Source organism: Ambystoma mexicanum, chromosome 1q, assembly GCF_040938575.1.
Source record: "Ambystoma mexicanum isolate Mex_15411 chromosome 1q, UKY_AmexF1_1, whole genome shotgun sequence".
In the NCBI taxonomy this organism is placed as follows: Eukaryota; Metazoa; Chordata; class Amphibia; order Caudata; family Ambystomatidae; genus Ambystoma; species Ambystoma mexicanum.
In genome coordinates, this window is record NC_090922.1 from 708,072,894 (window position 1) to 708,097,117 (window position 24,224).

Sequence of the window (24,224 nt, forward strand, 5' to 3'; positions counted from 1 at the left end):
TGGGTGCCGTTCTGCCCGGCAGGTCTGACCTGCCGGGCAGGACGGCAACCGCCCGCAGAGCTGTAATATGCCGGCTGCAGGGCATGTGACCGGCTGCAGCGCACGAATATGGGCGGTAGGGACCCATTGTGAGACAGGCATGTAAGGCGTTGTGGGATGTGTTTCAAAGCAACAGCTATACAAGACATTTTGGTTTAAAGTATCTCAAAGTTTATTGAAAATATTTCCAAAAGAACTCTGCATATATTTTTGCTGTTTGGTCTATTACAGATCATTTTCAGGATAGAAATTCCTTTTTCTTTCTTTTCTATTTTGGATATCGGAAGCAGGCACTACTATCCTAGGGTTTCCCAAGGCTCAACCAAATCAGGACAAAAGGGTGGAGATCATCAGAGCCAAATAATAGTTTTCAGTCTCTTTCTGAACTCAAGCAGGGTAGGAATCTCCCTAACATCCTGCAAAAGGTTATCCCGTAGCTTAATATTGGTAACTGTGCTGGATCCTCCAAAGGTCCTGTATCTAACCGTCCTAGATACCAAGAGCATAAGACAATCTATGTGGTCTGTGCGAGCAAAGCCAAGCAAATCACTGGCTCAAATAGAGGCGGCTGAACCATAAAGAGGCCTATATATTATGGTTAGAAGTTTGAATTTCATACTCCCGTGACTGGAGAGCCAATAGAGCATTTTCAATCAGTTACTGTGATTTGTCACAACACGAGTTGCAGCATTTTGAAGAAATTGAAGATTATGGATGGGCTGGTTAATTAACAATGTGTACAGACAAGTGTAGTAGTCTAATTCTTCCCCCACTACACCCTCTGCCAATGTGGCACAATCAGCTTCAGAAATCAGGGGTCAAAGTTGTCTTCATTTCATGATGTAGTAAGAGTTGGAACTTGTTAGGCTATTGATGGGACCAAAGACAATGAGGAATCAAAAATCATGCCTAATGATTCCATCTGCTCTAAAACTTGAATAGTGCAGTTCGGTCCAGAGAGAACTATAGATCTGGGTAGTGTGAGAAACCTGAGGGTATTCTGACTCCTAGACCCCTTCGATCGGCTAAGCAGGTGGCCAGGGAAGGGCCATCAATATTGGATCCTGACCACAACTATGCCGAAACCAGTGAGCCCTGAGAAGAGATGCAAGGGAGGATCACCTCGGTGGAGGGTCATTCGGAATTGGGAGTGGGGTACCCTTGGGCGAGACATGGTATCCCTCTTTCCATAGTGACAACCAGCCCAGCCCTTCCCCAACCTTTATGGGATATTGTAGGCCAGCTCCCCTTATTTCCCCACAATTTACTGTTGCAACTAAGAACAATGAAGACTACACTCTTTCACCACTCTGGTACTAAGACATGGAAGAAGCCTGCAAGAAGCTGTGAGGGTCAGGCATGTCTCTTTAATTATGGTCAGGCAGGGCTAATGAAGTATGCACACCTGCAGCCTGTCAAGGGACTGCAGGTGTATAAAAAGTGACCAGCCCAGCAAGAGAGAGAGCGGCAGGGAAAACAGAGAGGCCCGTCTGAGGAGCAGCAGAACGAGTATACAAGCTGGAGCTGTGGGAAACTATGGGGAGCATAGCACGCCGAGACGAAGTGTCTTGAGACTGACTTTAAAACTCCTAACCCTGTGTGCAGGGTTTGCACAGCAGGAAGCAGTGCCAAGCTGTTCCGATCCCGTAATCCGGAAGACTTGTGCTCGTTGACTGCGGGTGTTGTGAGAGCCACGCCGGAGCATCTTAGGGGCAGACTGTAGACCCCTAACCATTGTGGTAGCAATGGAAGCAGAGGAATCCTTCAGCAACTGTGTGTGCATCCAAGAGCTCAAGAGCTGGTGAGATTGAGACACAGCAATCACAGAGCAGCTCTGCATGTGAGCACGATTCCTTAAAGCAGCAACCACTGGCGTAACAGGGGCCCCTGCAGCCCCCACAGTGCTGGGGGCCCCGCCAGCACATGTTCTGGGAGGGGCTCCCACTTGTAGAAAAAAAAAGAAAAATATTTTTTTTGCAAAAAATTGTCTTTCTTTTTTAATTCACTCTGCATTTATAAAGAAATTATTTCTGTAACAGAAATAATTTCTTTATGAAGTCAGAGTGACTTCAAAAAGAAACGATGGGCCTCATTACGGGTTTGGCGGCAACCGTGCCATTGCTACCAGCAGGTTGCTGCTGGACCCGTAATGATTTACCAGCGGCCGACTTCCTGGTAACACTGGGGGATTACAACACCGGCGGTCTGGGAAGTCAGGCGCCGGCAAATGGTAAGTTGCACCGTTAACAACGGTGCCAGTGCTTCTGTGAAAACTATGCGGGTGGGTGTCGTTCTGCCCGGCAGGTCTGACCTGCCGGGCAGGACGGCAACCGCCCGCAGAGCTGTAATATGCTGGCCTGGAAACAACAGTGCCGGTGAGTTTACCAGCACCGTTATTTACAGTCCGGCATAGTTGTAATGAAGCCCAATTTCTTTTTTAAGTGTTAGGGCTCCCCTCAACCCCATGATGTGTGCGTGTGTGAGTGTATGTTGAAAGGGTGCACACTTAAATGTATAGGTGGCTGCCTGTGTGAGTGTATGGTGAAAGGGTGCACACTTAAATGTATGGGTGGGCGCCTGGGTGTGTGTGCCGGTATGGTGAAAGGATGCACACGTAAACGTATGGATGTGCTGCCTGGGTGTACCAGTATGGTGAAAGAATGCACACTTAAATGTATGGATGGCTGGGTGTGCATGTGTGTATATGGTGAATGGTGTGTTTGCTTGCGTTCAGGGGTGCAACAAAACCTACATTTCGGGGGCTAACCCTTCAAATGTTGGGAGGGTGCAGGTACTAACAGTGAATTGCTTTATGTTAGTAATTGGTGGGTTCTTGTTAACAGAGAAACCCTGCCGGGGGGAAATTCTGCCGGCGTCTGCTGGCCGTCCGCGGACCCCCGGGCAGGGAGGCCCCAACTCCTCCCGCATATCCCAAAAATGAGTATGAGGCACACGCAAGAAGCAAGGTCGTTCTGCTGTTTATTAAAAAACAGCAGGGATGGGTCAAGGATCGTACGTGTCCGTCCTGACTCTCTCTCCGTGGGGCTCGCAGGCCCTTTTTTACCTCGGTATGACGCGCTACTCGCGTCACCTGGGAAAGTTAGCAAAAAAACCTATCGCCACTCTGGATTGGTTCCTCGAGTGGTAGGGTTAGTATAGCATACGTATAGAGAACGCGGTTAGTGGTTGAGGGTCAGTCAGGTGGTATACTTGGGTTGTCCCTTCAATTAGATACATGAAAATTGTTACATGAAGACCCCTGAGGATTGGCTAATGTTAATAGCGTCAGTGATAAGTGCCCCATGTTCTGATTGGTCCACTCGCGAGCCCCCCAGTATGGGACCATCGTTGTTCCCAGCTCGCTGTGCACCTGTCATTTGCAACAATGTATAACTATGGGTATGTGCAGACAATGCAAGGATTTGTTCATATGCTGGAGGGCAGACTACTCCCACCGCCGCAGATGTCCATTGGGTCGCTTCATTGTTGCTGCCTGTGTCTCAAAACGTGGGATCCAGGCGCCTCCTTCCTCCTGGGTCTGGCACCCTGTCAGGTTCGGCTTGGTCACGTGAGGAGAGACCGTGGTTGAGGCAGAATTCTGCACATTTAATATTGCATTTTCCACTGTGTGTCTGGCTTAGTTTGCAGGTGTGACCTTGGCTTCGGCTTGTGGCATGTGAGTTTGCAACATTGTGCCCTTGACTGTCTGTTCTCGCCGGGCTCACTCTGCAGGGTCAGCAATTGTACTCTTGCTCGTTCAATGTTCATGGAGGCACTTGCTTGCGGCCTACTTGGGCCTGGTGCATAGGTTGGGATGTTTGATGCACAGCGCTTTAAGTTACGGTGTCATGTTGCTTTATCCCCAGTATCATGTCTTCGTTATATTTCTCATTGCAATGTATGGGTTAGGAGAAGCGTCAGCAAGCATTTTAGATGAGTTTGTTGTGCGTCTTGCGTTTCTGCATTTTGAAAACCTATGTGAAAAATAATAACGATGCGCGTCAGTGGGCGTGTCCGCCACCTATGTCATAGGACTGGATATGTTCTTCGTGTGGATTAGTGTGGGAGTGACCAGTGTGCATGTTTGCACGGGTGTGCTGATCGTTGGCTAGGTCGTCGTGGCATCTCTAACGATGTGTTTATTTACTGTTGAATGGTTCAGTCGAGTTCATCCATGCTGCAGGTGTCGGCATGTGCAGGGCAGGCTGGTGGGCAGGCGGGTGGGCACATCCGTATGTTCCTGTACCAGGGTATTTGGTCGTCTGGTAGATAGGCAAACTCCTCTCGTGGCGGGTGTCTGGGCTGCGATCCTCTAGGCCAGGGGTGTGAGGGGATTGGTGGGATCCTTTTGTTCCATTCTCCCACTTCAACCCAGTTGATGTTTAACATCTGTGTCCTTTTCTGTCTGGCAACTGCTCTGAAGGTCAGCCAGGTCTAGTCAACATAGCCCAACATTTCAGGGGTGGGGGGAGTGCTGAATCCCAGTCAACTCAATGGTGTTGCACCAATACTTGTGTTTAATGCCTGGATTACTTATTGGTAATCTTCATTACTGTCAAGATACTGAAGCAGTTGTATCCTGCAGGAGTGAAGCTGGCCCACCAAACCCCCAAAGCCTGCCTGCTCAACAATCCTTATTCTATTTAACTATTGGCCAGGCAAACCCAAGGGGAAAGGGGAATGGAGAAAATAACAAAAGACAAGAACTCCCACTGCAGGTACTTCAGATCGTCTTCTCTGGATGGTTTTTAATCAGTTGAGTTCCTAAAAAGAAAATACAACCTTAAATAAATAATATAAACTTTCTTTCTGACTATCTCTCTCTCAATGTAATATTTTTCTAATTACCTGTTGCCTAAGCTAGATTTGCTCTTAGGCTTCTTCAAAGAGAATGCTGCTGCTACTTTAGATGCTCTGTACGAACTTCTCTTCAATATGTCTATCTTCTTTCTTTTTCTAAAACTTCTACATCTGACGTGTCTTTTATGTTCAGCTGGAATATCCTATACTGCGAGAATTCTTAACTTGAAAACTTCATCAAAGCAATATTTCTCTTGAAAAATAATGAACACCTGATAACGCTCACTCGAAAATTGCAACTGACACGCTTTGTAATCCGAAGCGTTATCTTCCGACGAATGTCTTTGAAGAAATGCAGTCCGTAACAATACGCGACGCATTCAAAATAAAATCCAAGATGGCCACGACGCTAGCGCTATGTCGTAAGATCCTTTGTTCTAACCGCACTTAACAAATACGATAGACGCCATACGCTCAAAACTTAAACATTCAAAGATTAGTTAGAGCGTTAGAAAACAAAAATAAAAATTAGTAACTCGGCGAAATTGATCCGCGCTTTGTTAATGCCAAAAAACCTTTTTACAACAAAAAGAAGCTCAACTAATTTTCTTGTATATTTAACAAATAGTCTTTTCCTTACATAAAATTTACGCTGCATTAAAGAAGTCTACAATCGGATTAAAAGTCTTAGAGTTTTCTTCCTTTTAAACAAAAAATACACTTGGCTTAGTTTAGTTCTTCTGTAAACGATTCAGCTGCCCAGCAAACTGGTTCTAGTGGGAAATCTTCAACGTTAGATTTCTTGAACTTCTTTCTTGAATCTTTGCTTTAAAAAATTAGATTTAACAAACAACAAAAGATTCTATACTTGTAAATTGTAACTATTACATTAATTTACTGGAGCTATACATTATATGAAATAACCAGATGAAAACTTTAATGAAAGGCAGTTTAGAATTGTCAGGAACGTTCTAAATGACAACACAATGCTGCCTGCAGTAAAATAAACCAATCACTGCTGGGAAAGTGTTCCACCATCTTGGCTTGGGAGTGTTTCATCTTTCTAAATGAAAGTGAGTTAAGGGAATATGAACAAACAAAAAAAGGAAATGTGTTACTCACTAAACAGGATTCATTAAATACTTCATCAACCTCCCTTTCTAACGTTCCTGGAATAGTATTTGAAACACCCTATTCTCCAAGGAACCTTGCCAATGTGAGATACAAAATGTGAAGTCCTGACAATTACTCCTAGCCCTATTCTTCCTCATCCCAGTGTGTATGAGACAGTACTTGAGTATAAGGCACTCTGCCTCCTACACAAGTACTGGGATGAGGTAGAGGTACATGGAGGTAATGCTTGATTTACCTGTAATCCTCATTACTCCTGGTCCCACTGTTCCTCATCCAAGTACTTACCTATGAGGCAAGAAGCCTCAACCGTAAGCTCTGGGGCATAGAAGAGGGACGTGGAGGTAATTCTGGGCCAAGGAGCTGATTTTGGAGGTTGGGGTGGGAGGGAGAGGAGATGTGTGGGGGGGCAGGATTGTATGGCAAATTATAATGGCTGTCCATGTTCAGGCTAAGCAGGCATGATATGTGGTATTAGTGGCTAGAGAGGCATTTTGGTGCAGCCAGTCTAGTCATTCTTCAGTTTGGTATGACTTTTCTTTAATGGGGCATTTATGATAAAGCAGTCCTGCTAAGTGAATTATTACCTGGCTAGACTGCCATTTGGCTGCTGCCAGTCTAGCCATTTCTTACTGCGGCATTGTATATTTTTCTGGGCATCTGTGATCAAATGATATGATATAAGTCATTTATAACGCACCTGCACACAAGTGTTTCTAGGTGCCACAAGACAAGGGATGGAAGATAGAGGGAGGACAAGACAAACGATCTTACTAGGCCTTACGTCTTTCAGATCGTGCAAGTGCGATAACGAGAAGCGCAAGGGGAAAGGGGCGGGGGAAGGGCAAGGGAGAGGGGAGGGAAAAACAGGGCAGCAATGCTATGAGTAAGTGCTGTCAGGGCAGCACAACCCTGGGTAGTGCAAGGAGAACAAGGGACTGTAGGGTTACAGTTAAAGCCCCTAGGTGCATGGTAGGACCAGAGGCAGTGCAAGGGTGACTCATCAAGAAAGAGTCTCGACTCAGTGAGGGTAGCCAAGCAACCAGTCGGTACAGCAGACAGGTAGGTCAGGTAGGCCAGCAGGGGAGGGAGAGAGAGAAAGCAGAGGAGAAGAGAAAAGTTTGAGCTGCTTCCAGAACTTCAGGTGGTCCGCTAAAGCTTGAGAGAGGCAGGGAGGCTATTACAGAGGAAGGCACCTGCAGAGGAGAGAGATCTACCCCCCACTCTCTTCCTGGAGAAGCGTCTAACCCTTAGAGAGTTGTAGATAGCTGAGCGAAGGGCTCGAGAAGGAAGATATTTTGGAAGAGAGCGTTGGATGTAGTGTGGGCTACGGGCCCAGAAAGCCTTGTGGACAATGCAAAGGGTCTTGAACTTGATACTTGCAGCAACTGGGAGCCAGTGGAGAGATTTCAGGGCTGGAGAGATACGATCCCTGTGCTTGAGGCCAAAGATGAGTCTTGCAGTCCTGTTCTGGATTAGTTGCAGGGGCTGGATAGTAGAGGAAGGCAGATTGAGAAAGAGACTGTTGCATTAGTCCAGCCTAGAGAGAATCGGGGCTCTGCAGACAGTGAGCTTCTGGGGGAAAGTGAGAAAGGGAAGAGTCCCTTTGAGGAGAAGCAGCTGGTAGTGGGACTTCTTGGCGACGTCCGAGATGTGAGGAGAGAAAGAGAGAGTGGAGTCAAGATGACACCAGTGTTGTTTACCTCACAGGAAGGCGAAGGAAGAGGGCCCAAGGCGGGCGGCCAGAGTGAGAGAGGGAAAGCAGGGGCAGGAGTCCAAATGAGAAGGATCTCCATTTTACTGATATTAAGGCAGAGATCGTTGGAGGCACACCAATCCTGAATTGCGGATAGACAGTCGGGAATGAGCGAGAGATGAGGAGTCTGAGAGGAGCCTGAAGGAAAGCACAGTGTCATCCTCATAGCACTGAAAGTTAGAGGAGAAGGTAGAGATCGGGTGGATCAAAGGGGCCACATAGAGGTTGAAAAACCAGAGTGAGAGGATGGAGCAGGGAGAAAGGGACCAAGTTGGACCTGGAAGGGGCAGTCCAAGAGGAAGGAGGTGAGCCACTCAAGGGCCTGATCCGTGATGCCCAGGTTCTCATGGAGTCGATTGATCAGGATTGATCAGGATGGCATGGTTGACCATGTCGAAAGCACAGGAAAGATCAAGGAGGATGAGGACAGAAGGAATGCTGGAATCAAGGTTAGAGAGCAGAACTTCACAGGTGTTCAGGACAGCAGTTTTCGTGTCTCTGGCAGCTCTGAAGCCAGACTGATGGTCATGGAGACAACCAACAGATTCTGTGTGGAGAGTAAGCTGGGAGATGGCCAGGATTTCCAACAGTTTGCCCAAGAAAGGGGTGATGGAGATTGGGCGATAGTTTGGCAGGCAGGATCGGCAGAAAGCTTCTTGAGGAGTGGGTGCATGAGGGAGTGCTTAACGGTAAAGGGGAAAGAGTGATTACAGAAATCGGTCAAGGCTGGAGCGAGGGTGTCAATATGGTTCTTGATAGTTCTGGTGGAGCAGGAGAGCACCTGTTTGGATGACACTTTCATAGATCAGACTTGTCTAGAAACCTTGTCAGGTGTTGTCAGAGAGAAAGAGGAGAAAGGAGGAAGAGAGGTGGAGATGGCCAAAGGGGGGCCGAGAGAGGAAGAGGGAGAGGAAGAGGAGATGGAGGACATGATGTCCTGAGTTTTAGCGTAGAAGTGAGATGACAGAGCCATACAGAGGACCGGGGAGGGAACAAGAGAGGTAAAGACCGCAACAGGATTGACCAGTTCTTTTCAGATTTTAAAGAGTTTGGACGTGTTGTTAGAGGCCACAGAGACACAGGCTTGAATCTATTTTATATTCTTGATGAGTGTTATTGCTTCGAATGCCATTTTGGTGCAACCAGTCTAGATATATCTTAATGTGGCCTGGTAAGCTTTGCTATGTTGTTTTTACATGTCTACACTGGTCTACATTGTGCAGCCTGTTGGACATGTTTTCTTTGTGGCATGGCATTTTTAATAGCAAAGCATTAATGTTCATGTGCACTGTTGGTGACTTGCATCTATTGGATTGGTGTTACCCTACAAAAAAATTACAAACACTCTGGCTTTTTAGCCAATTTTTGCTCAGTGTGCTGTATGTTATATTAAAACACATATTTATATCTTTCTCCTAGTGCAGTGTGTGGCATATCCGTTCAGCAGCACGTTTGTGCGTATTGCGCAAGTGTGATAATCTAGGTCGGCCCAGAGTGTGGCGCGACCCTTGATTTGCTGCTGAGTTGGGGGGCCCCCTCAGCATGGCTCGCAGGGGGGCCCCCACATCTTGTGTTACGCCACTGGCAGCAACAGTATCGGCGAACGCATTGTCCATGCCGTTAAACTGCAAACCTGAGTTGATACAAACTGTCAAGCCATTGTTAAAGTGAATAGAGGCTTAAGATGAGAAATAATATCCGTGAGCAACCTTTCCAATTGTGATTCAATTAAGGCTTTTCACAGAAGGAGTTATAAACGTGAAAAGGGAAAAGAAACATTGTGCAAAACACATACATGGTTTGAGTGTTTGCTAAATGAACTAAAGAAATGTTGGGAAACCTTTCAAGAGAAATATGAATGGATTTTCCCAATGAAAGGCACGTTGTGAAGATTTATTGAATATATATTGCACAACAATTTAACTCCAATCTTAGTCAAGTAAATTCTGGGCCAAACAGTGAATTTTGTAACCCAAACAGTGAACTTTTTAAATAAATACAGTGCAGTACGGCCAAAGACTGGCAGGCGGTGTGTGACTTTCTCTGCTAGAGCCAGGAGGCTACCAAGGAGAGGCCAGAGAAGGGTGAATGGTGAATGTTGACCATCAAAGCCAAGAGACCACCAAAGAGAGGGATCCTGGTTGTGTGACCTGTGATGGGTGGACCGCGCGGTCTGGCAACTACGCCTAGACCAGTGAGCCCTGAATTGTGATAACCCCATTGTTTAAAAGAAGACTGACACAGGTATACTTGGTGAAGCTGAAGTCTTGTGGAAGAGGGAGCTCTAAGATGGAAGGAGGTACACCTGTTGTCTCGAGAAGAAACCTCAAGGCCAACTTTTCTTTGAACTGTGCTTTTTGGGACTTGGGGAAAGGAACCCTGATGATTATGTGGAACTGTTACCTTGAGTGGGAGAGAGGTAATTCCAAGACTTTTGTGGAACTTTCTTGAACTTGGGGAAGGGGAGCTGAAGAGGTTGAGAGCCTGAAAGTAGCTGCAACTTTGTGTTGATCACCATTTATTTGATTGACATCCCTACACATTGTTTAGCTTTAGTTGTGAGGGCAAGCATAGGTTTTGGACACAGACAGACTTTTAAGTTGAACTCAGTTGTACCTTAGATTCATTTAGGTAGGGAAATCCGACCTTAGCATAGGTCACGTTAGGCCTTCTACCATCCTGACATTTGAGTTAATACATTACTTTATTTTGAATCTTGAATCTGTTGTCTGTGTCGTACTTCATGATGCCTTCACAGTAGCTCTTTTATAAGTACATGGGAAGGAGAAATAATCATTGGGTCTCATTATGACCCTGCCAGTCTAGAAAATAAATGCTGGTATTTCCGTAATACCTGCACTTTTCCGTTCCAGCAGAATACAAGTTTGCTGGTGGAAGTTGACTGATTTACCTCCAGCCAAACATTGGAAGTAAAGCAGGCCCCAACAAGCAACAAGCAAAATAAAGCCGCTATTACTGGTACCGGTAATACCGGCAATTCCCCCATGGAGTCCCGTGGACTCCATGGAATGGGGATTTACCTACCATTGCTGGCAGCCTGTAATCTCCTGGAAATGCCAGGGTATCAGGGTATCAGGCACCAGTAATGGTAGGACCATTTGACGGTATCCCGCGGGATACTGTTAAACTCCTAATATGCCCCATTATCTCAGATTTTACCTGATTGAGGCCTTGCCAGTTGGATGAACTCTAACTCGAAATTAACTGAATTGTGTATTGGATAAAAGCATCTTTATCAATGTAGTATCCTGCCAGTTGGAAAACAATCTGGGTGTCATTCTAAAAGGATATACTCCTAGGTCAACCAACAGATTGTGTATGGGCTTAAATTAATGTTAAAGATCAAGGGCTCCAGAAATACTGTTGTTTACTTTTGCTCTTGATGATTTGTTAGTAAGTACTGTAGGGAAGGCATGGTATCACAAGTATGACACTGACACAATGGATACAATTTGTAAAACCTTTATTGAAAATGTTGGGATCGGAGAAACCTCTAATTTGCCCTATAACTGAGATGGGGCGTAGTCTCGACCATGAAACGATAAACAAAACAGTCCTAGTGGCGCCAGTCAAATTAAATGGCCCATGCTAACAAAACCCAATGCCTGCCCTATCTCTTATACAAAAAGTGTAAAAGGAGAAATGTATGCAAAAGGAAAAATCCTGGAAGTTCTGCTCATGCTTGTGTTCCTCCTTGTTCCGAGTGTGTCTTTAGGTGTGGCCTTTTATTTGTCTGACGAGAGCTAACTGGTATCAGGTGTATGCATGATTAATGGGACTTGTCTAGTACGATGTGAGAGAGTTAGTCTGGTTACTCTGTCACCCTCGTCTTTGGCCCAGTGTTTGTGTAAAAAGGGGAAGTTGGGGGGGGATTGGGACCTCGGAACATCCTAAAACATAGGATGGGGTAGATGAACAAAAAAGGGGGGAATACTGCATCTCACCATCGGCTATCTCATCCCCACTCCCTGAAGACCTCTCACCCAAGTGATTCTCCTGCACTGGTCCACCCCCAGGAACAGAATTCAAAAGCGATGGCCGTTTCCTGGCCACCTGGATGACAAGTCCCCGAGGACCAGCGGGTGAGACACCCTTTGGCTTCTCACAGTAATTAATTAAAGCAATCAACTATGGTATCCCAAACTTCATCAGACACCCTCAAACAACCCAAAAGAATTGGAGCTGTCAAATGCTGCTGAAAGATCCAGAAGCATCAACATGCGCATATGTCCTTCATCAGAGATTTGGGGAAGAGAGTCTTTGACAACCAGTCAAAGTTCTCTATTGTTACATTATATTTTCAAATGCAGATTGTTTGTTCAATCTTACTAAAGCCTTCCAGACTCATCTGTCTTTGTTGATAGATATATCTTCTGAACTGTGAATTTTGCGATGTGTGAATTATGCCAGATTCATTGCCCAATAGTATGGCAGATGAGAGTAGCATCCCACACTCTGCATGTGAATAATACATTCTCAGGTGATTGCATTTAGCAAAGGTCTTCAGTGGCCCTTCGAATAGTTCCTGTTGTTCACTTCAAATGTCATAGAAAAACTGTGCCCTTAAAGGTTCAGCTTGTAGGTCCCTTGCATCTATCTTTTGGGTTACATAGAATAAGATGTCTGACCAGGAGCTTAAAGTTTTAGCTGTAAACATGTATTGGGTATTTCCAAATCCTATCTTTCCCTACCTCTACATGTGTTTTCCCTAATTCAACAAAACTAAAACTTGGGCTGGTCAGGAAGTCTGTTGTGTCAAAAGCAAAGTACGGTCCTAGTCGAAACTCCTTTTATATCCATGTCACTTAAAAACAAATCACTAAGCTAACAGAAGAGTTCTTATCCCAACCCAGGAGAATGACTCCCTTCTCCTGGGCAGAAGTCTCTGAAAGTTCGGGTTTCGCAAAGTTCCACAAATCTTGCTACTAGAAGAAGGATCCCTTCTCTTTACAGCCAGTTTTTATCAAGCTTTTCTCGAGTTACTTAAATTTTAGATTCTTTATCAATTCTAGAAGTTCTCTCCATGAATTTGTTATCATTTCCACTTGAGCCCAGTACTTTTTGGCCCTACCGGGACGAGAGAGGCTGTCTGATTCCTTATGGAACTGACCAGAGATTTGCTTCACAAAATTATCTAATCCTCTCTTGCTGTCTTGTTTCACCTTCTCAAGTTTCCCCAGCCCCTTCCCTGACCTATTACTGTTCCCATTACCATCTCTCAGGGAACTCTTCACCGGTTTCGCCAGGGATCGCAGGTTCATTCTTTCTCTTTCTTCTTGTGCTCTTCTTCGGCGCGCTCAATTTCACAGCCTGTTAATGTTGGCGATCTGGGCACAAGTTTCAGGCCAGGCGGTCCACCGTTACAGGTTGTGCAACCACCACAGTTCCTTTTACTTCTCATGTACTCACCTACACGACTCCAGAGTAGGCTAATGTTGGCGGTCTCGGCATAGTTCTTGGACCGCACAGTCCACCTACCACAGGTCACACCACAAAGACTCTCAATTTCAGGGTTGTCTGCTCCCAGCCGACTGACGAGAGGCTTTCCTGACATACCTCTGTTCGTTCTCATTACTCCACACCATTGCTTCGATACAGCGTTTGAACACCCTGTTTCAAACTCAGACTTTTTGGCGGCTTCCTAGATTGCTGACTTTTTATTTTGGATGTCACTCTCTTGACATTTCGTTATTCGTCTCTCCAACTCTGCACCATGACCATTCTCCTTATCTTGTCATAGCTCTTACTCTATCTGAAATTTCATCTGATATAGTACGATAGTAACTGTTTGTTTTCCTCCCCTGCCCCTCCAGCACTACCTGAAATGTCATCAGGCCTAGTATGATAGTCGCTTGTTTTGTTCCTCTCCTCCTCCCTCTTCCCCCCGCTTTGCACCTCTTGTCAATTCTCTGGCTCTACCAGAAATGTCGTCAGGCCTAGTACAATGGCTGCTCATCTGTCTCACCTCCTACCACCCCCTCCTTATCTTTGTCATAGCTCTTGCACAATCTGAAATGTCGCCAGGCCTAGTATGATAGTTATTTCAAATTCTTAATGTCTGAAGGCCTTGTAAGAATGCTCATTGTATTTTCTCTTACTCCCTCCCTTGCCTTGAAGCACTTTGAAACACATTGTGTATAGGAGCTATACAAATAAACAATCAATCAATCCTCCTCAAACTCACTGGCCTGTTTGGCGTTCGACCGGCTCCTCTTTCTTCCGGTTCTTCGTCCACCCTTCCACTTCCAACTTTCTCTTCTCCAGCAGTTGTTTTTGGCTTTCTTCAACCCTCTTAAATGCCCTTATATGCTCTGACGTACCACACCCTTTTCTCTCTCCTCTCCCTCCCATCTCACACAGTCCTTGTTTCTGTCTAGCCCGCCCCAGGGTACCGTCAGTCTGATGAACAACATTTGTGGGGACGGTCCTCATGCATCCCGGCATGATCTGTGTGTTCTTCATCCCTGTTGTTTCCATTACCACATATTTCTGTGCACATCACAATAACAGACAGTCTCTGCCTTTGATGGTGTTCCTGAGGCTTTTGGACTAATCGCATGAATAGAAGGGCTGAGACTATTCTCCATAATAATGTCCTTGTCCCCAGAAGGAACGTCCTTCCTTATAAAGTCCTCCCTCTTGTTAACATCCCTAGGGGGACTATCGGTTAGCTGCCTCAACACCCTAGCCTGATGGGAAAGGGCTTCCCCTGGGGAGAAGTGACACCGTTTGGAGGGTTGTGACACTTTGTGGTGAGGATCCATTCATAACACACTTCCCATCTTACTTTGTTAGATCTGACTTTTTCTAAGATGGTTTACAAAGAGGATATCTATGGATCTACCCTCTGCTCACCATGGTAAACATTCCACTATTGACCCCTCAGCTGCTTTTGACACATGAGACCATCCCATTTTCCTCCAGACTCTCTCTGTCCTTGTAATCCAAGGCACTGTTCATGAATGGATTGTTTCTTACCTTTCCATTCTTTCCTATCTCCTGGAATATGGACAACTCTGACCCGAATTCCCACCCTGTTGGTGTCCTTCAAGGCTCCATTCTTGGGCTCCATTCTTGGGCTCCTTATACTTTGCCCTCTTGACCTCCTCCGTTGGTTAACTCATCTCCTCCATTGGATTCTCCCATCACCTCTTTGTGGAAGACCCCCAAATCATCTACTCCTTCCCTACTCTCAACCTCTCTGCACACATTAGTGCCAGCCTCTCTGCTGCCTGCGCTCAATCACACTTTGTTGTCTTATGCTCAACTCTTGCAAGGCTGAAGTAGTCTACCCCCTGCTGCTTCTAAGATTCCCCTTCTCTCTCCCCAATCTTTCTCCCAGGTATGCTTTTTCACTTTCTCAGTCCATAAACAGGATTATTGTGGTGCTTTGTAGCTTCTTCTGCATGCCCTGGAAAATCTATTCTCCAGACTTTCTAAAAGATGCCATATAAGTGGTCTTGATCACCTGCCCGGTGAGCAGAGCAAACTTGCAACTGATGTGTGTTGTGCATACGAAGAGCGGCCCAATCGTCATCAACATTCATTGTTTCAGCTGCCATACAGCCCAACTGCCATAGTGTGCAACAAGAATATCTGGAGGGTGAGAGCTTGATTTCCCAGGAGAGGTGGGTCGGAACGCAAATATGTATAGTTTCAGATAACACATAACCCTGCCCTCCTCCACTGCTACCACTTGTCTATCCTTATCTTCCTCCCCTATCCTGAAAACATTTGTACTTCTTTTTCAACTCGCCTCCTTTCCAACCTTTTAACCATGTAAGTCGCTCCCAGACCCTCTGGGTATGGCTAGCACTGAACAAAAATTATAATAAAATAACAATTACAAACTTTAACTCTATATATTCTAGAGGTTCTCGTTTGCACAGAGGCTGTGAAAGCATTGTGAGAAACCACATCATATTGTCATATTGGCTTATGTTATACATTATCTAACCATTTGAAGGCCAGCATAGACACTGCCCTGTAAATAGTGCTTTGTAAATATATGAATCAAGTATGAAGTCAATTTTATTCACAGGGTCTTAAGGTTGGTTTTGAGCCTTCTCCATGGAACAATGCACATGTTTTTTGGAATGCCATCTGCAAGGATGTGAATGCCTGAGAGTTTTTGATTCCTATTAATAAAACAATGCAGGTAATATTGTTTCGGAAAGGGTAGTCTGCTAATCACATCATCCATGGCAAAATTGTAGTGCACTCATGCGTCATTGCTTATACATTCTCCTAACAGTAAGCACCAACTCTACAGTGGCAGCAGGGCAGCATCTAATGTCAAATGAGCAATCCTGGCAGCTGCTGATCAAAATGTAATAACTGTGTAACCTAGTCAGCCTGGTGGCATGTGAAACTGTAATTAGAACAATTACACTATGCTGGCTACTTGGGTCACACAACTATACAGTCCCTTAATTTGGACATTGCACTAGTGTCAGCTTAGCAATCACTGCTTCAGCTTTTGCAGGGTTGATGCGTATTAGCCATCTGACCCTGCTGTTTCTGCAACTGCCATGTAGGACAATGTCCAGAAAGCTGATTCTTTGATCCCCCACAAGGAAGAGCAACACCTTTCTCCCAGGGCACAGGGACCCTCCCTCTGAGGTCACTAGTGCTTCAAAGGCAGTCTTGACATAACAAACATGACTGTGCTGATCACTGGAATCACTTTGAAGTCAGCACATATGGGAAAAGGGCTGAGTTGGAGTAGCTAAAGAAGAGAGGTAAGCTGAGAAATCGGTTCCCACCATTTTGGTTTCTGCTAGGAATCTCTACAACTTCCTATCCCCTCACTTCCTGCAGTCAAAGCAATGTGGCAATGATGTCAGAAAGCAGAGTACACTTGTTACAGTAGCCTGGATTGGAGCCCTCACAACGGGCTTGCTTCAGACCAATCTGCTGTAGCAGTCTATCGTTGGAAGAGGAGGAATTCCTGTCCTTAGCTGATTCATCTTCATGCTCTGATTCAGCGTGAACTATGTTGGGGAAACGATATATTCCAAAAGGCTCAGTTGGGATGACACTGCTGTGGACCACGTCCTTCCTGCTGCCTATGCACTGAAACCAGGCTCTTGCTCATTCGACATGAAGGCCGAACTCTAGGTGCCAGACAAGCTTAGATTGGGCCTTCCAGAAACCCAGATGTCCAGAAGCAGCTGGAACCCTGATTTAACAGTCTGAGGCATGTTCAAGCTGGCTCCCCAGTGCTCAACTTACTTTGAGCTGATACAGGACCTGCAGTGCGGCTTAAGGCACGCTGCTATCTGAACCGCTGACATACAGCCGCTGGCTCAACCCAGTGCAGTGGATTACATCGATTAATCGGATCCCAGACACAACTCTGTGGAAGCGACTGACTTAAACACTGACACAACATGCTGGAAGCACCGCACACACCATCTTGGGTTGCTGCCTCCACGCAGAGTCAACCTTTCACCGTCAACTCGACTGCTGAACCGAACAGTTGGAAGCCATCACTTGGGCCATCTCAAACACTGTCTCAATCCAGACCAAAAGACTTGATCGTCTCAACAGCGACTCAACTGCAACAAAGCGCGTGGAGGTCTGGTTCGACACTGTTATGCCTCAATGACAAAATACAAAAGGTATTTGAGGAGGCCCTGTCTCCCTAGTCTGCCTTAAAGGGCCATCGAGAATTTTAAGCCCCCTTCTTGCCATGTAAACGCACATTATTGAACATTGACATTGCACCTGAAATCCTTTTGCCTGAACATCCCAACTTGTCAACTCAGCGTGCCCTTTCTTATCAAAGGTCTGCATTCTCTGTTTCTTTTACAAGGGCCGATCCTTAGTATTTTTAATCATTTGGTTGCATTTATTGTTTTTATTAAAATCCCTATTTTTATAGAATCTTTATTGGCCATTCTTTTGTTTTGGTGCTACATACTATTGTTCTTTGTGTTGCAACTGTATCAGCTCAAGCTCCTCCTGAAGCTATAGCGTGCCCTCGGCATAAGTTACAAAAAGAGGCGAGAATGTATACCTCTTTGCTGTGCCTGTTTCACCTTTATGATTGTAATTGGTTATTTATAAGGTGCTTAATACCCAGAGGTTTCTAAGCGCAGAACTGGGGATCGAACCTGTATTGCTCTGTGTCGTCATGCTTCCAAGGTGTGCGTGTTGCTCCTGAGCTATCCTCCCGGCCCGCTTTTGGGAACACTGCTGGTTTAGTTGTAGTATGGGGTGAGTAGGAGGATTAGCCACTACGCATCCATGTACTCCTGCAGAGCAGTAGTTATTTTGTCATACCAATGGTTTAGTGAAATCCATCTACATTTCACCCGACAGGATAAACTGATCACCCTATAAAAGAAAATATTTACGTCTGTTGCAGGGCTCCTCAGTGCTTTGAATCCTCGTAATCAGGGCACAAGTCAAGGGACTGCGCGGGTGGACGGCATCCACCCACTATTTTGAGAGAGCAGACGACATCTCACCTGAGTGTTTATGGATTTAAGTGTGCAATGCTGCAACCGGTATTCGAACCCCGGTCGTGCGGCTAGGAAAAGACACATTTAACCATAGCGCCACACAAATCGCCTACCATGGAGCAATACAATGTTTCATATTGACTTCTTGCTGTAGCTCTACAGGAGGTTATCTTAGTGTTTCTTGGATCTAAAAGGAGCATGCATTTTATAATTAACCACCAGCAATGCAATAGGAATATATCTTCCATTGGCAAATCTTTTTTTGTCCTGTGCACTTTCTTCAACTGAGAAAGACGAGTTGAATGAAATTTGCGTATTTTGCTCATCGAAATGTTCACTTCCTCTGATGTCACTTCCAAATGGATGCATCAGAGTTTCCCCTTCGGCCCCCCACTTTTTGTGTTAGGACAAAAGCCATGCCAGTAGTTAATGGTTTGACAGAGACTCATTATGCATCTGTTTCCAGGCAATGTGACAGGGGAGCGTCAAAGACATTGTGTTAATGTGTCATGCTTTCATTGTGGCTGAAACGTGGTCATCGTTTGCAGACAGCTGCCACTCATGCATTTCATTCATGGCTTCATCCTTCTAGATTCCATCAATCATTCGGGTAACACCACACGCGAGATGTCATCCAAGCTACCATCTCAGGCCATTTCCAGCATCATTGCTGGTCAGCCATCTTCACACCCTCATCTCATGGACACCAGCCGTTTGGAGACAGGTATGGATAACCCTGGGGGGTTTTGCAGCATCAGCGATGAAGGCAGATAGCTTTACAAGTGGCGCAGGAGACTCTCTTGCCAGCCTGCTCCTCTTGAAAGCGTTGTCTGCTCACCTAGTAACGGACTGTTATTTTATCTATAAATTGTATGCTGTCAAACCATACTGCAAGAGATCCTTAAGATGGTGTTTTTGATGTCTTAATATAATAGTTACACGTTTGTCCTGAATAATTTGTATTCTAGTATTTTTCTCATCATTAAGTCTGGCAAGAAAGAGCTGCCTTGGCTGTGTAAATAGCGCTTGGCTTATACAAAGCGCACGTTGGCGTTGCTGGGGGGCCTGAGAGGGCTATAGCCCCGGGTCTTTTGGTTGCAGCCCCAGATAGAAGCTCAGGGGTTACAACCAAAAAGGCCAGCTAGCCCCCAGTCCCAACAGTCGCGTAGCCCCGGATCTTTTCCAGACCTAGCAACACCGTTGCGCTATTTGGAAAAAGTACTACGTAGCTTGGTACCACCCAAAGGCACGCCCGTTCCCTGAGGGGCATTCCCTTGCTTGGTTGCAGTGGCAAGATGCAGATGGGGGCATGCGCTTGTCCTGACCGGTGTCCTCCGAGGACGGGGCAAGATATTCCATGTTGTGCTATAGTTGGGGAAACCTCTGTTAAGAGGTAAAGGGTTTCTGGGGAAACCAGCCGACTGCCTGTGCTGAGGGAGACTAGAAACCCGAGTGCTGGGAATTAGAGTCTATATTCCCTACGTCTAAACGTCTGCACTTACGATGACAGAATATAAACTCTGTAATAGACACTTTCATAATCCAGAAATTGTGCGTTATGTGTACTGCCAATCACTACATGCATTTTTGAAGGATCTGCAGGTGCCCTTGAAATGTATTTTTGCAGGATTTTCAGCATTGAGTCAAGGGCCCAGGTGTACAGAATGTTGCTTGCTTGTCTGGCATATGCCTGCATTGACTTGTTAGCCCTCGCTGTTCAGGGCCTTACTGTTCTGTAATACAAAAGCTGGCATCAACGCTGATTTTCTTCTCATGCCTTTTCATATTTTTCCTTTTCTGTGACATTTCCAGGCCAACATTTCAACCCCGCTGCCTGCTCAGTTGGCGCTGCTCGGGCTCCTTTGCCTAGTCATTCATCCTTCATTAACTCCAAACCCCACCCTCCTCTCCTTGGTCATGGCTGCAGCGGGACCGCCAGGTTCTCCTTGGCAGAGGTTCAGCAGGAGCTGCAGACGCTGCAGAAGCAGCTGGGAGAAAGTGAGAGCCACGCGCGCCCCGCCCCCTGTTTGCCTATCGCTGCATGAAGCTTTGCATGGCCTTCACCTCATGTCTTCACAGTATGCATTCTTATGTTTGCCTTTCACTAAAAAATTCAGATCTCCAGCTGCTACGTTCCTGTGACTTTGAACTGTCATAGTAGCTACTGGAAAGGACGCAGTTTATAATGCACTACATGTTATTCTCTTAAAACCGTACTACCCATATTCGGCGAAGATGGACTCGTCGAATCTGTCTTCACCATATGTGGGTGGCGGAATCCCCAGGCCACCACCTGGCCCACACAGCTTACACTGAATGAGCGAATGCAAAGTCAGCTTTCTTTATCCAGTGTTCACTGCGCCGGCCAGAAAGTAGAGCGTGAAGCGCTGTGGAAGTGCAGGTAAGGAGATTGGTGCGAGTGTGGGGGGCACTGAGTGTGGTAAGAGGGCCTGGGGGTGGGATAGGATAGGGGTGTTTGCTAGGTCGGGAAAAGATCTGGGGCTATGCTAATGTCGGGGCTCTGAGCTAGCTAGCCTTTTGGTTGTGGCACCTGAGTTTCTATCCTGGGCTACAAGTTGATCAAAAGACCTGGGGCTATGGTCCTCTCAGCCCCCCTAGCGACGCCTCTGGAGAACAGGCAGAGGGCATTGTGCGTGCTGGGTTTGACGGCAGGGGGTATGACGGGTGGAACCTCCCGTTAAGCATATAGACAGGCGGGATGGGGGTGAGGGAAGGGGACATTGTTGAGTGACTCCCCCGACCACATTAGCGAGAATAGCAGGGGCTAGATGATTCAAAGACATAGGCTTCGATGGGTGTGCACAACGGAGAGCGGTTTGGTGAGCGGCATTTGGTGGGTGGGAAATCGAGGATCTGTGATACAACCAGTTTTTATTCAGTCAAATCCCATTGATCCTATCGAATAATTTTTTTGCATTGCGTGATCGTCATTTCGCCAAACCTATGAAATAAATAGACGGTTGACGTTAACCTTTTCCTTGCAGCAGGGAAACCTGACGCTTGCTTTCTGACGGGTGTGTCCTCAATGAAAATCTTGCCTTGTTTATCACACAAATAACTGTTTTGGTTCATCCCTTCAGCAACATAAGAATTCTGGGTCATTTATTTGGCATATTCCATCTCATTGATATGGGGAAGTGCCACAAAGCAAACCTTCATTTTTTACCACGTACTATGACGGGTCCAAAACGTGAGGTGGACACATTTTAAAAGGGTTTTCCAACAATGCCAATTTATTAAACCAAAATTATAAATCCAATACCTATCTTGCCCTACTCTAATCGGGATTCCCTACCTAAACAAACTAAGGAAAAACAATCTGACATGACATTTCTGGCCCTTGCACTTGTACAATAACTTAAACAAGAAAGTATATGGCAATTTGTAAGTTAAACACTTAAATGTGTAACACCTTTGAGTTGGATGCTTTTAACCTGAGTGAATTCCCCTTCCCCAGGTGTTAACTCAGGTTCAACACAAAACAATAAGGACATTCCAAGGTTAACACAGAGTTCCAACAGAGGTTGGGTAAATTCTATTTGGATTGAAGGAAATGTCCACTACTTGACAGTTCAACCCAGAGAAGATCCTTCTCCTCCAGAAGATATAGTTCAAGAAGTCTTTTAAACAAAAAGATACTGCTCCTGAAGTGCCATGTAGCAAAATAACTTCTTGACTCAAAGTATCACAGTGCTTCCTTGTTGGCACCATGAACTACTCCAGTTTCCTCAGAAATTGTCACAGTTCTTCATCTATGGCACCAGGAAACACAAGGCCTGCTTCACATTGCTTTCCTATTGGCACCATGAAACATACATCTCTTTTCATAGTGCTTTTCTCTTTGCACCATCAAACCTAAGATTCTTCTTATAGTGCTTTTCTCTTGGCACCATGAAACATCTCACAGTGCCTTTCCATTGACACCATGAAACACCACATCTCCAACTTCTCCTCTCACAGTGCTCTTCTCTTGGCACTATGAAGCATAAGGCTATTTTCACAAGGCTTTTCCCCTGACACCATGAAATACAACAAGTTCAACTTCCACTGTGGGGATTCACTCCCAGTCCTCTATCTCCACGTTTGTCTGGTCCACTCTCCTGCCAGACCTAACTACTTCAATTGTTTATCACACTCTTCTGTGGTTAAACTCAACAACTTCTTCCACTTTAAACAGCTCTTAACATTTCTGTACAATGTTATAATGAAGACAAGAATTTCACCAATGCTTTTTTGGTTGTATACTGATTGACGTTTTCACAATTGATCTCAGGAGAATTGACCTCGGGAGAATTGACCTAATTTAGAAGGTCAATTAGGACATATATGCGGGGGGAACCCCCTGCAACCTCCCACCCAATCTAAAATACCCTGCAACCCCCCACCCAGTACCCTTATATTATTTATAATCCAAAACCAACCCAATACATATATAAAATAATATAAAGGTCAATTGTGCAGGAGGTCAATTAGGACCACTATAATTAGGTCAATTGTGCAAAAGGTCAATTGTAAAAGGTCCATTTGGGTAATACCGCCTTTTTAGCTCTGCTAGACAAGTGATGCCTTTGCCTCCTTGTTAACCCCATGTTCCTTCTAGGGCTACTTTTGAACAGTCTTGTCTTTGTTCAGTCGCCAACCAAGTATCTCCCAATTCAACCTCTATTGCATTTGCCAGTGTAAGTCTTGACCAATAGCTGGGTCTCCCACACCACAGTTATTTATGCACAAGGCTCTACCTTCAAAGACATTATATCAGCCCCTTTTCCTCTGGTAGTAAGGGTTATTTCCCAAAGGAACCGTTATTTCAGTCTCTTCAGGCTGAGGGCAATACTTGTTCCCCTCTTGACTTAAGGTAATGCTTGTTTGTCCTTTACTGTTCAGTTTATAGAGGTTTAGGAAGATACAGGTCTTTACTGAGGCTTGGTATTTGCTTTAAGGTCACTTTTAAGTGCACGCAACCACTCTTAGTGTTGTAAAAAGCTGTTCTGAAAACATATTAGGTTTAAACTTCCTTCTACAGTGTATTTACTTATACGCGAGTGCTCTATTTGTTGAACTCGATTGTCTGACACGCTCCAGTGAACTTGATTCAATTTCACTCATTCAAGAGTGAAAAGCAACTGGTTACAGTTGCCCGCCTGCACTGCCCGAAGGCTTGAGAACACTCTCCAACACTCACTGGCTCCACGGCCTCTGTCACATGCTGCAGGGCTTCTATTTCCGGTGCTTTCTTGACCGGGCATGCTCCTCTCTGCAAGCTGCCTTCAGTTCCACATCACAGGCATGGAGTTCCGCTCACCACGACCCTCTGGAGTACGCCAGCTTCTCACTGCAAAAACTATGCATTTGGGTTCACATGTGGGAAAGCTTTTGGACTTCCCGCTTCCCGCTTCGCAACCTCTTCAATCCAGACTTTGGGGGAAAGGACCCACTCAGTATAGGAAGCTGGAATAAGTGGATGGTAAATCCCGGCGTCCCTTTTTTCCTCCCATTTCTGTGGATTTCACCAGCAACATGCTTTCCTCTGCCACCTCCTTCTGCCTAAGCAAGTATTTCTGCTGCTACAACTGCTACTGCATCTCCAACCATGACTGCTTCTACTGGCCTGCATCTGAGGGAGCATTTTAGGCTTCCAAGCCTCCCTCAGTTGTGGGTTGTTAAGCCTAATTGCCTGACCTTCAGACCTGCATTACTCTCTGGCCCTCTTCTTCGTCCCAGTACTCATGTGATTATGTGACTTTGAGTTCCTAGCAACAAAATCAGTTCTATGTAGTCATTTACTATTCTTGACTGTAGAACTATTTTGTTTACAGTTTTTTAAAAGATACTTCATGTTTATTTACAGTATGGAAAGGCCGGTCACTCAAGCAACCATTTACAGATGTCCTTTCTCCATACTTTTGGCAGTAAGGGGGATGCTCAATCACATTAGGAGTTACAGCTCTCTCCTTAAGTGGGATATTTAAAGAGGTTGTATCCCATTC

At 45.5% G+C, this 24,224-nt stretch overlaps 1 protein-coding gene across 14 annotated transcripts in view; it reads left to right on the forward strand.

Moving 5' to 3' along the window:
* The window catches only part of PDE4DIP (phosphodiesterase 4D interacting protein), a 1,465,918-nt gene that overhangs the window by 1,358,554 nt on the left and 83,140 nt on the right, over window positions 1-24,224 (forward strand). For 10 of the 14 annotated variants that reach the window (XM_069641322.1, XM_069641325.1, XM_069641324.1 and 7 more), the window contains 2 exons: window positions 18,809-18,940; window positions 20,029-20,214. The exons of 2 other annotated variants lie outside the window; for them this stretch is intronic. In XM_069641322.1, coding sequence (XP_069497423.1) covers window positions 18,809-18,940; window positions 20,029-20,214 — 318 coding nt within the window. The remainder of the gene's footprint in view (window positions 1-18,808; window positions 18,941-20,028; window positions 20,215-24,224) is intronic. 2 more of the 14 variants (XM_069641321.1, XM_069641319.1) reach the window with 2 other exon arrangements.